The following is a 16820-nucleotide window of genomic DNA, read 5'->3' as shown; positions in this document are numbered from 1 at the left end:
AGTATTTGCCCATGTCTATTTACTCTGGAGGAGGCTGTAAATCTTTGTGAAAGGAGTCCCAGTTGATGAGTCAGTGAAGCTCACTTCTATCCAATGACAGCAGCGGTGAGGTGAGCTGTTGAGGATATCCTACATTTTTCTGTAGGTCAAAACTGATATTTTTGCAGCTGTTAGCCCCTGCTAGATGCTTTTATCCAGCACAAATTTTATTTGAAATAGAGCTACCGTTGTTGGGCACGTAGCAAATAAACTCTCATTTGATGTGAGAATTAAATCAAACTGGGTAGGCGTTTATAATAATGTCACACTATTCAGCTTTACTAGGGTATTAATAAGGCATTAACAAGTACTTAATTCATCATTGTTATAGCATTAATCTTCCTTCATAAATACCAAAATTCTGACTATGATTGTTGTTCTCAGTGACGTAGCAGCAGTGATAGCTGCTCACGGTGTAACAGTAATAGGTGGTTAAACATATGTGTATTTATAAATGACACAATAAGGAGGATATTGGTCGCCAGTCTCTAGCTGCATACATAAAACATAAATAAGCAGATATCCATTTTGACCACTATATTCAACATGGCATCCACAAACCGTGCCTACTCCTATGTATTTTCAATGGATTAATAATAAGCTTATGACAATTCAATTCAATTCAATTCAATTTTATTTATATAGCGCGAAATCACAACAAAAGTCGCCTCAAGGCGCTTCATAGATACAGAGAAAAACCCAACAATCATATGACCCCCTATGAGGAAGCACTTTGGCGACAATGGGAAGGAAAAACTCCCTTTTAACAGGAAGAAACCTCCGGCAGAACCAGGCTCAGGGAGGGGCGGGGCCATCTGCTGCGACCAGTTGGGGCGAGAGAAGAAAAACAGGACAAAGACATGCTGTGGAAGAGAGACAGAGGTTAATAACAGATATGATTCAATGCAGAGAGGTCTATTAATACATACTGAGTGAGAAAGGTGACTGGAAAGGAAAAACTCAATGCATCATGGGAATCCTTCAGCAGCCTACGTCTATTGCAGCATAACTAAGGGAGGATTCAGGGTCACCTGGTCCAGCCCTAACTATATGCTTTAGCAAAAAGGAAAATTTTAAGCCTAATCTTGAAAGTAGAGATAGTTTCTGTCTCCCGAATCCAAACTGGAAGCTGGTTCCACAGAAGAGGGGCCTGAAAGCTGAAGGCTCTCCCTCCCATTCTACTTTTAAATACTCTAGGAACAACAAGTAGGCCTGCAGAGCGAGAGCGAAGTGCTCTAATAGGGTGATATGGTACTACAAGGTCATTAAGATAAGATGGGGCCTGATTATTTAAGACCTTGTATGTGAGGAGCAGCATTTTGAATTCAATTCAGGATTTAACAGGAGAAATCTGCTCTCTCTTTCTAGTCCCTGTCAGGACTCTTGCTGCAGCATTTTGGATTAGCTGAAGGCTTTTCAGCGAGTTTTTTGGACATCCTGATAATAATGAATTACAGTAGTCCAGCCTGGAAGTAATAAATGCATGAACTAGTTTTTCAGCGTCACTTTGAGACAGGATATTTCTAATTTTAGAGATAGATTTAGAGACAATCCATCAGTTTGTTAGAAGACAGTAATCAGGGTATATTTACGAGTGCAATAACTATTTTTTTATAGTCTAAAAAAATAATTTACTGCACCTTAAGCTTGCAAAACAGAGCTACTGTTAGACCTTAACAGTTAACTACAGAGCAATGCCAATACTCTATTCTAATTAAACTGGCTGATCCACTTTGTTAAATAGACTAAATGGGGGGAGGCAAAAGGGCTTTCCGTCAAAATCCTTTAAATCCAAACACAATCAGGACATGTTTAATTTGAATTTGAGTGCGCTCGGCTGTTGCGTAATCTTAATGTTACACAAGGCTTTAATCATTTTCTGTTTTTAATCCAGGCAGACTGATTAGAGTGCAGTGTGAAAAGAAACCATACGAGGTCAGTATTGCTTCATCGAAAGAAAGTTTGGGTCGTTGTGACCTAAAGTGGAGCAACATTTAGACCATCGGAACTACACGATAATTAAAACGTACAAATATGACTATTTCATTTCATTTGAAAAGACTATGAAAGCTCTTTTAAGCCGCATTATGTGAGCATGCGTTCAAATACAGAATAGGCCTATTATTGGAGAGATGGTGGTGGGGAGGTGACCTGCTTTTATTTGCTCCTGATGAATCCTTATGTCATTTACATATTAACTACAACTACGTCTCACTTTTAAATGTCTCCAGTCGCCTGCTGAGAATTAATTGGTAACCACTGTGTGATCCGGTGTGACTGCGCCCCTCCCCTCCCTCCCGAGGATGCAGGACGGGTTTACGGTCCTGAGCTCTGACTCCTGACGGCACAGAGAAGCTCCGCGATCATCACGAGGACAGTCCATAATCGCGCATTGGCATCCGATTTCTTTCTTTTAATTTCTTTCTTTTTCTTCTTTTTTTTCTGGCGCCTTTTCTTCCCCCCTTAAAAAACACCCATCTTCTCTGACAGCATGAAGGAACTCGCTCTTTTGGGATAATTTCAAGTATGGATCGCTTCAAATGTACATTTCCGCGGAGCTGCAGCTGAGCTTTCGTTCAAGTCTGACTGGATTCTCGCAGCGTGATGGATATAAATGAGTTCGCGGTGCTGAAACTTTTTGTTGTTGGGGTTTTAAGTGAGTATTTGATTGACTGTTTTAATTTAACTATCATTGAAATCTCCTCCTCATTCTGTCTGAGCTGTAATAGAAATTGCTTCACATAAAAACAGCTCTTTGCAGCCAGAGTTGTTTTCCATGTATCTTCATATATGCGCACTGGAGCAGGATGCTATTCTCTGATTCCGTGCTGCACATTTACACCTGCAAATGCAAATACCCCTGCGTTGGTCTGTTATATTAATGCGCTCCTCTGCACTGCCCAGCTGCAGAGCGCACACAGTCGTGTTCTCTAGGAAGTGTCAGGAACATCTATCATATCTCATAACTCATGCACTGAAGGGAGGATAAGCAGTGTTGCATCACGGCATCATGCCCCAGTGGACAGACCTGACCTATATATCAGGGCCAGTGTTTTTTTTAATTTCTTTTTCTGGTACAATAAAATCATGTATGAAATAAGGTTTCCGTGGGGTGCCAGATGTAGATGTTCTGATGGATGGGTTGCGTTTTGCTCTGTACTGACAGAATGCTCAGTGGTGGCTGCCATCAGTTATAATGTGAACCTCAATAACCTGCTGTTGTGACGGAGCCCTTTTGACAGCCTATAACCTATAACAATCAAAATCAGGGAGGTGTAATCCACATAATGACTCGGTGATGAAGAGGAGTTCAGTTGCAGAGACTCTTTCCACGATCTATTGAGCTGTTATATTGTTTTGGCACCATCTTGACACTCACTGAAAATACCCAGCTTACCCAGGTTTTGATTTTTAAGCACTTCTTTTCTAGTAGCTACCTCTGTACACCTGAGGTGGATAAAAGAAAAAAAGCTGTGTCTAACACACTGCAGAAAGTTCTTTTTAATTACATTTTAATGCCAGTTAAGCTTGCTGTATGCTGAAGGATGTGGTCAGTGTCTTGCCAGGACCTTCAGCCCACAGTCCCCTGGACCTCTGCCATGTAACAGCTGTCAGGGCTGTAAGGCCAAGAAAAACTTAGATGGACATTTTCTGACAAGTTCATCCTTCCAAAATTCCCAGTCTGCTGCAATAAAAAGCCAAAGAAAAATAAATATTATTATGCATGCACTCAGACTGGAGAGATGGCGGAATAGCCGCAGATGCTGCTACAACAAGTTATATTCCCATGATGTAAGGACGCACAGCAGCGGTTTCCTGTGACAGCTCTTGTCTGCACCAAAAGATTTTCCCATCAAGCTCCCTATTAGGGAGAGAAAGCAGATGCCGTGCGTTCAAAGAAAACCCGAACACACTGCACTGAGTCGCCACCAATTGTTTTCTTTTAGTGGAGGTCTGGCGTATTGGGTGCAGCCGAAAGTAGAGGAGAGGGTCCCCATCTGTGCTGCAGAAAGAGAGTGATTCCCCCTGACTGTGAGGCATCTGCTAAGCCCAGTAAACAGTTATTCATACTTTCTGACAGTGAGGGCAAAAAGCCCCAGGGCTGTTTCAGCACCATGTGAAGAAGAAGAAACGAAGAAAAAAATGCTGTGAAGATGTGTTTTAAAGCTCTTTTAAAATGCTATTCATAGACCTGCTGGGAGATTATAGCATGGAGCTCTTTTTTTAATGCATGCGGCTGCTGTCTTATCATCTAGACGAGGCAGACATTCACTGCTGTTTAGGAATCAAGAGAAGTCATTTTTATTAATGCTGACTGCTGAAGTAAATAAGGAATAAAGGAAAATGCAACTTAAGGCAAAAAAAGAGGAAGCATATTTTCATTACAGTATTTTCTCACCATTCACTGACAGGGAACCAACAATAACCATGTTTTTACAGGCTCCCTCAGCTCTAGGTCACACTATCTTCGAACATTTTACTAGTGCAAAACTGACGTGACAGAACAAATAAATGCCACTGCCACTGGTCAGTGTCATCAAGGGTGGGAGCAGTCAGCAAAGCCAAACTCAGCTTAGACCAGGCTTAGGCTGAAATATTTGTTTCATCCCTGGGGTGAATAAAAAAAATTATGCTTGTTTTTGTTTTCTTGTCAACATATTCCACAAAAAGCCAAAGCCAGCTGTTGGATTTGAGTTGACTTGACTGATTTTGAAAGTGATGTGCTCTGATTAAAGCTGCTTCACCATGGTGAAGCTGGTCCCAGAAGCTAAGCAGTGTTGTGCCTGGTTAGTACTAGGATGGGAGACAGCCTGGGGATACCAGGTGCTGCAAGACTGTGGGTGGTTCAGGAGAAGGAGAGCTCTGAGGTGTTTTCCTTCGCAGTGAGAAAGTATGAATGGGGTAAGCAAGTTGTAAAGTAATTGGAAGGTTGGTAGTTAGATCCCTGGCTCTGTAGTCTACATGGTGAAGATACTGAAACATTTGATGTGCATGACTTTAAGGCAGAGAGCTCTTACACTTAGAAAAGTACTCTATGTGCTTTCATGAATGAGCCATGTTGCATACAGAGTAGAAAAGCACTATATAAGAACCAGTCCGTTTACCAAAAAAACCCCAACCTCTTATTTCTGAAGCTAAGTGTGGCTATTAAAAGCTCACTGGCTTATTTGATATCATGGTATTGCCTTAAAACAAGGTTGTGAAAAAAAAAACATGTTTTGAACTATATGCTTTTCACAAGATCCAGCCAATTTAAAAATAATCCCGTGTCCTTAGCAGAGATGAATGGCCTCAAGCTTGACAGTAACACGCTGCTAGTTTTCATCTTTTTATGAGATTTGTTAAGAAAAATATCGGTTACAATGGTGAGACACACCAGCTGTTCCCACAGGTGAAGTGTCATAAGACTGTCCGACGCTGCAGTCCTCTGCCGGGTTAATCTGACGTCATTATACTCAGGAAAAGGGCACGTTTCAGTGAAAACCGATGGTGTGAGAAAGCTTTCAGTTTTGCTCGTGAACGAGTCGCTGTTACTGCTCAGCTGTAACAGCGGTGACAGCGTGTTCAGAGTGTTGTTAATCTTTCAGGTGCCTGTTAAAGTTTCATGCACCATGAGGGGCTTGAACTTTGTCTCCCCGCTCATCCTGCTCATATCAAAGTCTAATGCCGAGGTCTTCCTGAGTCCGGGCTACTGTGCAGTGTTGGTGATGGACCCATTAGTCATGTCTGTCTCTTTAAGGTTTTTCACTCAAAAAACCTATTTACATGTGCATTAGTGATTCATAGATGAAACAAGTAAACATAAAGGTTATCATGTAGTAAAAATGCTGAAATGTTTTCCTTCTCACCGATCTAAATGATGCAGCCCCACAGGAAAAACTGCACGATTGAGGACTGAAGCTTAATGGAGATGAAGAAAAGCTCGATGTGCTCTTTGAGGCACAAAAGCTCCTGCAGGTCAAATAATATGAGGACTGCAAACCAGCAGCTCATTAGCTAATATTTACAGCAGCCGTCATTGCTGCTTGTTTCACAGCTACACAGCAAGAGGGCAGAGTTACCTGGAGACCGGACAGAGGGAAGGTTTCTCGCCTGCAGATCCGGCTCTAATGAGCTCGACTGGAAATGGGAAGTAAGCTGAATGTGTAATGATAGACCGACACCAGTTACTGAAGCCAGGCTTAATGACAATGTGCCATTTTATCCACAGAGGACAAAATATTTTCAGTCGCCCAGTCACTTAGTAAAAATACATACAGTTTATTTCTATAGCACATTGTTCTGTACAAGTTGTACAAAACTTTCACTACGCATTACAGTCACTAAACCGACAAGAAATATAGAATAAAAATCAAATAAAACAAGACTGCTGAACTAGAACCGGTAAACTGGTTTTTAACAGTGTTTTAAAGTGATTGAGAGACTGAGCAGCCCTTATGTGACACCAGAAAAGCCTCTGTCGCCTCTGCTTTTAAGCTTGGATCTAGGAATATTTTAGACCAGCTAGTTGTAGACCTCAGTGCTCTTTATATCATGCAGTTGACAACTGAGCCAACATCTAAAGGATTACAATAGTCTAATCAAGAGGTAATAAAAGCATGAATTACTCTCTCAAAGTCATGTTGCTTGGAGGCGTACCTCACCTTACAGAAGAGCCTTTGAAATACACTTGTCTTAACAACAGATCTAATCTGTTCATCGGATTTTAAAGCACAGTGAAAAATCACACCAGTGACATGTGGCAGTAACACGTTGAGAGGCCTGTCTTAGCTGTCATACCCATCTAACAGGCTGGATTGCTGGAAGTAAATAATTTCTCTGTTGGTTTTGTTCAGATTGAGGAAGCTTATCTCCAACCATAACTGTACATCTTTAGGACAGTTCACCAGAGCCTGAAAGGAAGCATGGCTGTTTGCTTGTGTCGAAGCTGTTTGTTTAGATTTCTTCAGCACAGAAAGGGGTTTGCAGCAGCTGTGAGAAGGGATCATTCACAAGGCCTGCAAGATCTGCGGTGCTGATGATATCACAAACTGTTGTATCGTGCAGATCTAAGACATTAGAAAGGGAAGAGACAGTTTAGAAATGATATAGAGGAAGAGGGCCTTGAACAGGGATTGGGTAAAGTTTTAAAGTCAATCAAACTTTGTCTTATAGTAGTTTTGTTGTATGTGATGATTTTGGCTACTGCCATTAAACTATGTACAGGGAAAGATTTCAGTCAAAGTAATCAAAGTCAGCTTCAGTTGTGCAGAGAGAACTGGACATGTGAAAGAAGTCTGATGAAACCCCTCGAGTGCTGCCACTTGAATCAGAATGAGTTTCAAAATGGCCAAGAAAAGGAGAAGAAATCTGTGGTTGTGGACGTAGAGCCAAGAAACCTCACAAGAACTCTTCATCTCCCTCCTCATTTCATTTCTACTTGAAGCAAAACCTGGAGAATAAATTATCCCCGGCTTGCGTAACACAAGTCTGCAACAGAGCCCCCCGTGGCTTATTTGCAGCAGTGTGTGTGTGTGTGTGTGTGTGTGTGTGTGTGGGGGGGGGTTATCTGTCAGCTTCTGACAAGGAAGAAGATTGTGAAATGAAAATGATGATTTCTCTGATTCTGTTCGACATATTTTAAAACCCTATTCTGACCTTTCCATTTGGAGTCTTGTAGAGTTACTGGAGTCCACAGCTGAGTTTTTCTTGTAGTAAAGAGGAGTTTATTAATATTAATAATGCTGGGGAGGGCTTTGCTTTTAATGTTCAGACCTGCTTAATGTCTGTCCGGTCCCTTAAAGGGCTTTCAGACAGGATGTGACAACGACCTCTGAAGTTATTCCCGATGGTTTGTGCCGCTCGGGTGGTGATGAGGACGCGATTGGCCAATAGAAACCTGGCACACAAAATGAAGGAAAAGCTCATACTTTATGTTTAATTTGCCTTAATTATTTGATACAAATTTGTGTCGTAGACTGTATATAAATGATAGAAGTAACCACTGTAATGATTTGCTGAATCCCATTCTGAAGCCACAAGTTCAGCGAGGACGTTTAATGTCGGCATTTTTGTGCGAGATTATGTGTAATTAATGTGTAGTCACATTTCTTGAGAGGTGCATGTCAAGGCCAGGCTGTAGGTTATGGTTAAGGGTTTCAGATGGGTTTGCGGATATGACAAAGTTACAGTGCAGATTTCCCACTGACCTGTACATCCCCAGTAAAACTTACGTGTGCTCCCAGTATATCTAAAGACTTTTTAAAGTTTCTTAACTGAGGTATTGAAGTACGCAGATTATTTCACTGATCTAATTGCAAAGTTCAAGTAGAAGTTCTGCACTGTCCTTGTTCAGCTCCTCATGTCAGTTTGCTTTAGTCATGCTCTACAGTGATGGGATTCATTTTTTCAGGCATCAGTTGGCATTAGTAAATTTTAAATTCTAGAATTTCCTTCTATTTCCTACATATTAATAAATATTTGTTTTTTAGCTAACAAGAGGACTCCTGAATAATCTGCTCACTAACCCACACACTGGTAGGCTTCACTGAAAAGATGGCATGGCTGGAGCCTAAATGTGTCTAAATGTTGTGTTTCTAAAGCTAACATATACAGGTGTAATGTGTGGGCACTGGGGCTTTAGCACATGCAACAATCAGGCTTTCTTTTGTAAAGTAACATTAAATGAGAAATATAATGAATAATTTTTCACAGCAGTCAGTTTTAATGTTCCTGTGTTTTCAGCACCCAACAGTCCACTGCATTAATATTCATTCATAATACATAATTGGTTATTATAAGCTAAGTGGCCAGCCGTATTTGCATTCAGAATTTGATTCGGCTAACTTTTAATTGAACACTTTTGCAGAAGGACTCCTGCACTCGTGCCATCGCTCTCTGAGGTACCGGGCACTAAGAAAGATGATCATTAAAGGTCTTGGATTCATTAATGCCCTCAGAGCACTCCGGTCTGTGCCGAGCCTCTGACTAAGCCTCTCAATTTAAAGTTGTGATAGAGTGACTCTGGGTTTCACATGACAAACTTTCTCTCTGCCTGTGTTTTCCCCTCTGTGCCTCTTCTGCTGTCCTTTCTCTTTCACCCTCCTGTCTCTCAGGCAGACAGATGAGCATTTTTTTGGCACTGTCCATGGCAGAGGTCTCTCACAGTCCTGGACAACCAGCTGACAGAAAGAGAGCTTTTTACAGCTGCAGCCCTTTAATATAATCTGTGGGGAACGAGGCTAAATGTTAATCTGGCTTTCTTCAGCACTGTGTAAATCACTGATTGGATGCTGACATAGCTCACCACCGTGTCACAGCATTTTCTAAATTACAAGGATTGATGGAGGAATTTAATAAAGGGATTTGTCTGGATGTACACATAATTTCCTCATGTCAGATGTCTATTTATCTGTCCAGCTGTATATCCATCACATCCAGGATGAGATTTTGGCCACAGTCACCGTGGTAATGCAGTCCTCTGCTGTGTGCTGGCTTCTTACTGCAAAGACGGTGCCAAAGGGCTCTAATTAATGGCCAGGACAAGTTGACATGTTTACCACAGATCTCTGCTGTGTGTGCTGTGTGTGTGTGTGTGTGTGTGTGTGTGTGTGTGTGTGTGTGTGTGTGTGTGTGTGTGTGTGTGTTTACTGCTGCAGTCCTTCAACAACTTTGGACATTTGAGAAAAAGTGCAACTTTTTTTTCCATTCTGACTGAAGGGGAGAGAAAATTGAATTTAAAACACTCAGTTAGCTCGAGCATGAGTACCTGTTTGAATCTCATCATGGGGCCAGAGATCTCAGATTTGTCACTGAGCCAATTTTGGACTTTTATTTGGGAAGTAGAGGTGGGTTTTTTCTCAGCAGACCTCTGGATTTACAGCTTTGTCTTGTCCTTTGTATCTATGCAACTGTTTTCCGTCTCCATGCCATTTGACGTTTGTTTCAAACCCGACAGAAAGTGGCTGATGTGTCCCGATGGTGTGACGCTGGTTTTGTCTTTCTTCAAATAAGAAGACACAAAGTGGCTTCAGGCTGTTTGAATCTTTGTAGTTTTGAAATTAAATGCTTGTCTGAGGTTGTAGAGTGAGGAAAAACAGATGGAAGTCTGAATTCTAGTGTGGGTTTTACAATTGAAGAAGAGCAGTTGTGCTGTTTCTGCGTGTTCCCAGATTTTTTTAATCATCACATCCATCTTCCCGTCAGCATCCATCCATAACCAGCAGCTTGCACTGATGATCTGTGTAAGGGCACAACTCTTAATGCTCATGTAAGCTGAAAATAAAGCATTTGAAGTAGATCTGCACTCAAAAATATCCTTCACCCTCAACACACGTGGAGCAATACTTCTGAGTAAAATGCAGCTGAACTATATAAACTCAAAAATAAAATCATTAAGGAAAACCCACTTGATATAAACTCAGTTTATTACTAACCGATTACATTTCATTTGACTAGATTCCATAAAATGTAACATTTTACTTATGTACGAAAATTAAATGGACATGTTTTATGTAATCAAACAGCTAAACTCAGCACTTTGGGCATAACTTTTATTTTAGTCTTGGACTCTGTTACAGTAACTTTGTATGATTTACAGTTCATTGAGTTCAGTTTTAATAATACAGAGAAATCCTCCGACATTCAAATGACACTCTCTGAGCAAGCACTTAGTGACAGAGTGAAGGAAAAACTCCAGATCTGTGTGACAACCATATTAAGAATATCTTCATCATAAACGACATCACAGATATCAAAGAGGAGGATAACCTGTCGATCGGTGGCGTGTTTGGATCCATCTGAAGCTTCAGTGTTCGGCTCAGTGGATTTATCGTACATTCACTGACCTCACTATTTGAAACTTTGTTTAATGTGAGCATCCACAATTGTCACACTGTATATATGGCAGAAAATGAGGAAAAGCACAGTGGGTCCACTTTAAATGAAAACGCTTCATTTAGATATTCCCCGACAGACAGAAATGTCGAATGCTCGGCGCTCCCACAAACAAGCCGTGATAGCTCATCGACAGATTGCCCCCATAGGGGCCCGTTTTCTGCTGAAGCCTGGCTGTAATTTTCCTCTCCACATGGTAAATGGACTGCATTTATATAGAGCCGTTACCCCAGAAGCCCATTGCAGTGTCTCACATTCACCCACAACATGCTGCTCCACCACCTCAACTGCTGGTGCCCTACATTTATACAAACAGTATAATGGGAAGGGTAAGAAGAGCATTTATCTGCGGAAAATCCCTTGTCATGGTTTCTCTCTTCTCCATCACTGGTATTTTATTTCTGTCTGTCTCCGTCCTGGCCATCCAGTAGTCCCCCTCTTCTCCTCCTCATCTTCCTGCTTTTGTTTGCCAAGTACCCAGAGTTCCTCTGTGTCTTGCACATCTGTCTCATTCTCCAGTCTAGTCTTCCTCTCCCTCCTGCTTGACCCTCAGATCCCCTCAGAGGGAAGACTCCACTCTTGATAGAAACAGCCTGGACACTCCTTCTCAAGCCTAGACGGGGTTATGGTGGGAGCAGAGAGGAAGCATTCTAGCTTGTTTTCTCACCCATGTAGTGCTGTCCAGGCATGGCTTGAAGTGGGTGGGAATCACGGGTCAGTTTCGGAAAGTTAAAAAAAATGATGGATGGATATTTGGATGGGAGTTTCCATAACTCCATCAGTTTCCATCAGTTAGGGGAAACAGTTCAGACCCGTTAGGAGAGCGGAAACCCCCCCTGGGTTTAATCTGAAGTGAAGAAGCAGTTATAGAGAGGTGATTTTTAAGACTGATATCCATATTTGTTGATTTAAAAATCTAATATTACAAGATATTGACCAATATTTTTGTTTTTGTCATATAAAATAAACATAAACAGATTTTCTCAACATTTATAATGTTTTTATTCACTGGTTTGCGCTTCGCCAGAATCTCCTTGGATCAGCTGGTTATCCTGTTTGTGCCAAATATGTGTTTCCAACAGGTTGCTCAGTGCACTCTGGTGGTAAAAGGTGTTGTTGATGCATATTTTTGTTTTTACAGTCATTCTCTTCTTTGATTTTTAAATTTTCATTTAACGTCTGTTATAAATGCCGAACCAGCAAAGCTGCTATTGGCCGATAAAATCAGCCAAATGGGCTCTAACAGTATTACTTTCTAACCTTTGCTCTTGTTTAATTTTAGCCATGAAAAACCAGTTTGGGATCCAGAAAGAAATGGTGCCAACATTTGAACAATCACCTCCCTTCAAATTTACCTCATTTGTTCCTTTTCAAACTCCCCAGTGGTTTTTTTCTGCCAACGTCTCTATTGTTTAGTCTCCTTGACAGAGTCACTGAATTAATTTCTGTTTGCCTCACCTGGCACTTCAGCTGGTAGGTGCATAATAATCACTCAGCAGTCTGTCACTCTGGCTGTGCCTCACTATAAATCCCTAAGGCTTGTTCCAATAGTGAGAATAGAAACTGATCACCATTTTTTGCAATTTCACTTCTCGGTGTAAAATGATTTCCTTTGACTGGGAAAGAAAAGGCTTTCCAAAGAAAGCTGAATCCATAAAAAAGTCACATGTGTGTCTGCCAGGGCATTTTCAGATCTGCAATAAACATCTGAAGCTTTTCATCAATTCTGAGCCTTCTGCAACAGTAGCAGCAGCAGCTGGCTTCTATGGTTGACTGCTGAGAAATCCAGATTTATTTTACTTTAGCAGGAACCCTCCTGTCATTGACAGATGCCACGTTGTGCTTTGAGCGATGTCTCCAAATATGGCGACCAATATTTGATGGATATGAGTTCATAATTGCAAAGAAGAATTTTCAAACTAGCTGCAACAAAGTTATTGCTCAAGTTATTAATTAACGAGGAAGAGCGGAAGCCTAAAGCGGAAAAAGTTAAGAGACATGTGGCAGGTAGTCTCATCTGCTGATTTTTTGAGTTAGGAGTTTATACTGGCAACCTCTGAGTTCCCTTTAAGAGAGCATGTAATTACAACGTTTAGAGCTTAAACAGGTCATGTGGCTCAAACTGTGTATAATGTCATATTAATAGACCAACAGACAATTATCACTGTCAACTCTATGGATGTTTGGCCAGCAGCTTCAGCTTTTTCAGTTTTATCAATTTTATTATTTATATAACACCAAATCACTACGACTGTTGCCTTGAGGCAATTAATTAGAAAGCCTTGAATAAACCTGTTTGAAAACAGTCCCCTGTTTTCATATGGGACAATTTTAAACAGAAAATGAATGTGGAAATACTTAAAATATCAGTCGAGGTCAACTTTTAGTGCGAAGGTCACCACCGGTGCAGAACTCCGTCTGTGAAATTTCCAGCGGCGAGAGTAAAATGCATTTTGGAGGCTAACAATGAAATATTGAAAAATCTGCAGTGTATAATGAGTGAGTGACAAATAAAAAAGGACCTTGGCACAGAATTGAATCCGCACTTTCACTACAAGTAAATATGTACTCTGAACTTATTAATGAAATCTGAAAAAAACAGTGTAGGGAGCAACTCTCTGTGTCTGCTATAAAAGGCCAGTTTCTCAGACACAGCACGCACTGAGCAAAATCGATACAGGATTTACTGTCTCACAGTTTATCCCAGGGATCACACAATGGAGCGCCAAAAGAAACTCACCAGGACAGTTTTTCTTTTGGAGTTTTTTGCGGTGTGACTTCACATGACCCAAACAGGTCAGCCTTTCTATCACAACAACATCCTCCCGTTGCCTTTTTGTTGGATCAGTACCCCACAATTTCCACTGCACTCCAGCTGCCTGTTAGAAGGTCACACAGCTCCAGCGATAATAAGAATGATTGACAGCGTGTCTTTCTGTGTGTCACAGTTATTACTGCTGGAAAGGGCTAGGGAAATCAGTGTTAATGGATTACAAATTCTGGTTTCTGCTCTGAGAACAGGTCAGCATTAATTTCAGGAAGAAGGAGAAGTACTTCTGGCACATTGGCTTTAGTATCTTAAAATTTTTTATCACTGTCAAAAAGCGCTGCCAGTAGTTGGGGGAAGCTTTCTGGAAACCAAAGGGAAACAACCAATGTGTGGGTAACCTTCTGAGTCAAAGAGAAAATAAACTAAATCAGGAAAGAGGGTTGGAGATAAGTAGCAACATCCTCTTGGCACAAACACTTGTGCTAGCACTGCATTTGAGGCTACTAATCATCTCAATCTGTTTGTTCCCCAAGTTTTGTTTGACTATAGGAAGGATCCAAAGGTCTCAGAATTCATTCAACAATAATGGGAGCAAATGTTACTTAAAGCATTTGACAGAAATCCCCGTTCCATCCATTTCCTCAGTGTTTGCCCAAATCTCAGCTCCGTTTCTGGCCTTCACTTTAAGATTGCTTCTGCTGTAGTTAAAAAGCTTTCTATTTAAGTGAAGGAAAAGCTATCACCTCCACAGCTGTCTTGGTGACCTTGGCACGATAACCTCAGTCACTGTTTGAGGAGCTGCTCTCCTGGATCTTAGCACAGAAGGAAGACCAAACAGGGAAGAAGTATTTCCCAAAAACAGGTGGCTTTAATTTTGGACCATCTGTTGGACTACTGCTTTACCCCCTCCCCCAACCCCAACTAACTTTTGATTTTGCCAAATTTGTTTCTACACTGATTATAATTTAAAGAAAAATCAGAAAATAACTGTTTTCACAGATCTCTGATCTTAAAAAATAAATAAAAAAAAATCCACTAACCTCTTGCTTCTTCCTTAGAAGTCACAGCAAACTAAACAGACATTTTCCTTCTGAGTGTTATGTGCTCATTGATCTAGCTTGCATCAGTTGTTTTTCCTGCAGCTGGTGAACACAGGGGGGCGGCACGCCTTGAAAAGCCAAAAAGTGAGAGATCTTCAAAGTCTCTTCAAAGAGTAGAGAGGGTGCAAACATCATTCAGTCATGCATACTAAATGGTGTTTGCAGATAAGAATAAGACTCAAAATTATTCAGACACGCAAATTTTACTTGGTTCACCTCATCTGCCTTTAGTGTTTTTTTTCCACAGAAACACTGAACGGGTTTTCACTGTGTTTTTACAGCACTCAGCACCAGAAGCAGCTTTTAAATTGAACAACTTAATACTGTACGAGTTCGGGTGTGAATTTGTCTGAAATCTTTTGCTGGGTTGGTTTAAAGCAGGGAGGTTGGGAATTGATTAGCCAGCAAATCAATACATCTAGTTTATTGTTCAAGGGCGTACCTCAGGGTTCTATTGTAGGCCCATTATAATTAGCATATACATATATAATCTTTCAAGTATGCTTCCAGCTGTGTGCTTCTGTCCAATCTTATTTAAAAAAAAAAGATTTTGGGGCTTCTTCTCTTTTGGACAGGTACAGTGAAAACTGACAGAAAAGTGAAGGAAGACATGCAGCAAAGGACTGGGAGTCAAACTCCAACCCGGGCTGGTTGCTCTCAGTCATTCGGCATATAGTTGTCTGCTCATCCCACTGACCTAAACCGGCACACTCCTGTCCAATCTTGTTTACCCCAAGTTAATTGTGCACAAATCCCCATCGTTGGTTGGCCAGGGCGCATTTCACTTGTCTTTTCATCGCTCTTAGTCACCCTTTGTCCTGTCTTTTCCCTCTTCCTCTACATCTATCTTTACAAACCTCAGCATCTCGAACCATTTATCTGCTGCATGGAAAGAAAGGCGAGGCATCTTGCAGTAGATAGAGAGCGTGACAAAGAGGACACTTGATTTGTTTCCCTTTTAAATTTCTCTGATGAGATAAAAAACAAAACAAAAAACAAAACAAAACAAAACAAAACAAAAAACAGGACACAATATAGCTGCAGGCATAGATACAGAGTCAGACAAGGGTTCCCTAATTTCCTGTTTAGGATGCATTATATAATCTTTCCCTGTGTTCAAACTAACAGAAGGTTTTTTGTCATGTTGTGAAATTAACCTAATTATCTCTTAAAAAAACACTCATTACCTTTCTGTCCCAGTGATAATGATGAGGAGGAACTAAAATAAGACTGATTTTTATTTAATCCCTATCACTTCCGGCTATGGTTTAAATCTTTCTGGACAGTTTTGGCAGCTCATCTACTTTATTTCATCTTCTATTTCTTCTCACCTATATTTATCTAATCTAACAGATAGTAGATGACAGCACAGACAGAGCCAACCAATGCTCAGCTGTCAACCACCACCTGCTAACACTTCCATTTATTACTCTCACACTTCAAAATAACTCAGCTTTGCCTGCATAATTTACTCTCTTAATGCTGTTTTTATGTAGTTGCCTTTTGGTTTGAGAGCAGGAGGTAAAAAAAAGGATAAAAAGCAGTTGAAACTGTGATGGCAAAACAAGCATTTAATGATCATTGCTTATAACATTAAGTTAAAGAAAGGAAAGCTAATAATTGCACCCTGTTAGCATTTTGCTAATTTAAACCCCCACATGCGGAGAATTTAATGAATATTCTGCCTTATGGCTAATTCCTTTGGCTGTACAACGAGGAACAGGCTCAGACTTAATTATCCCAGTTTTATTACATTTATGTTTGGTGCCTGTGTCTTTTCAGCTAGTCGGTTATTATTAGCTGCGGTTATTATTAACAGCTTTGCTGCATTTCCAAATTAAAGGGGCAGTAAATGAAACTGTGTCCACTCCTTTATTTTCACATTAGTTTGTTAGTCCACTTGTGACTTAAAAGCATCTCTTGACTGTAGCCAGTAAGAATAAAGCATGCAGTGACCTGCTGGGGTGGATTGGCTGGAAGCTAACTGGGTCTGAGGCCTACCGTGAACAAGACTTTGAAGAGACATGCCAGAGGTG

At 40.8% G+C, this 16820-nt stretch overlaps 1 protein-coding gene across 1 annotated transcript in view; it reads left to right on the top strand.

Moving 5' to 3' along the window:
- Positions 1 to 1521: 1521 nt before the first annotated feature.
- Positions 1522 to 16820, top strand: part of LOC120736223 (receptor activity-modifying protein 3-like) — a 36860-nt gene continuing 21561 nt past the window's right edge. The window contains exon 1 of the mRNA XM_040036212.1: positions 1522 to 2695. Within this exon, the coding sequence (XP_039892146.1) occupies positions 2644 to 2695 (52 nt within the window). The 5' untranslated portion in view covers positions 1522 to 2643. The remainder of the gene's footprint in view (positions 2696 to 16820) is intronic.

Source organism: Simochromis diagramma, unplaced genomic scaffold (genome assembly GCF_900408965.1).
Source record: "Simochromis diagramma unplaced genomic scaffold, fSimDia1.1 OVJJ01000271.1, whole genome shotgun sequence".
Lineage (NCBI taxonomy): Eukaryota > Metazoa > Chordata > Actinopteri > Cichliformes > Cichlidae > Simochromis > Simochromis diagramma.
This window is presented reverse-complemented; position numbering and strand designations above follow the sequence as displayed.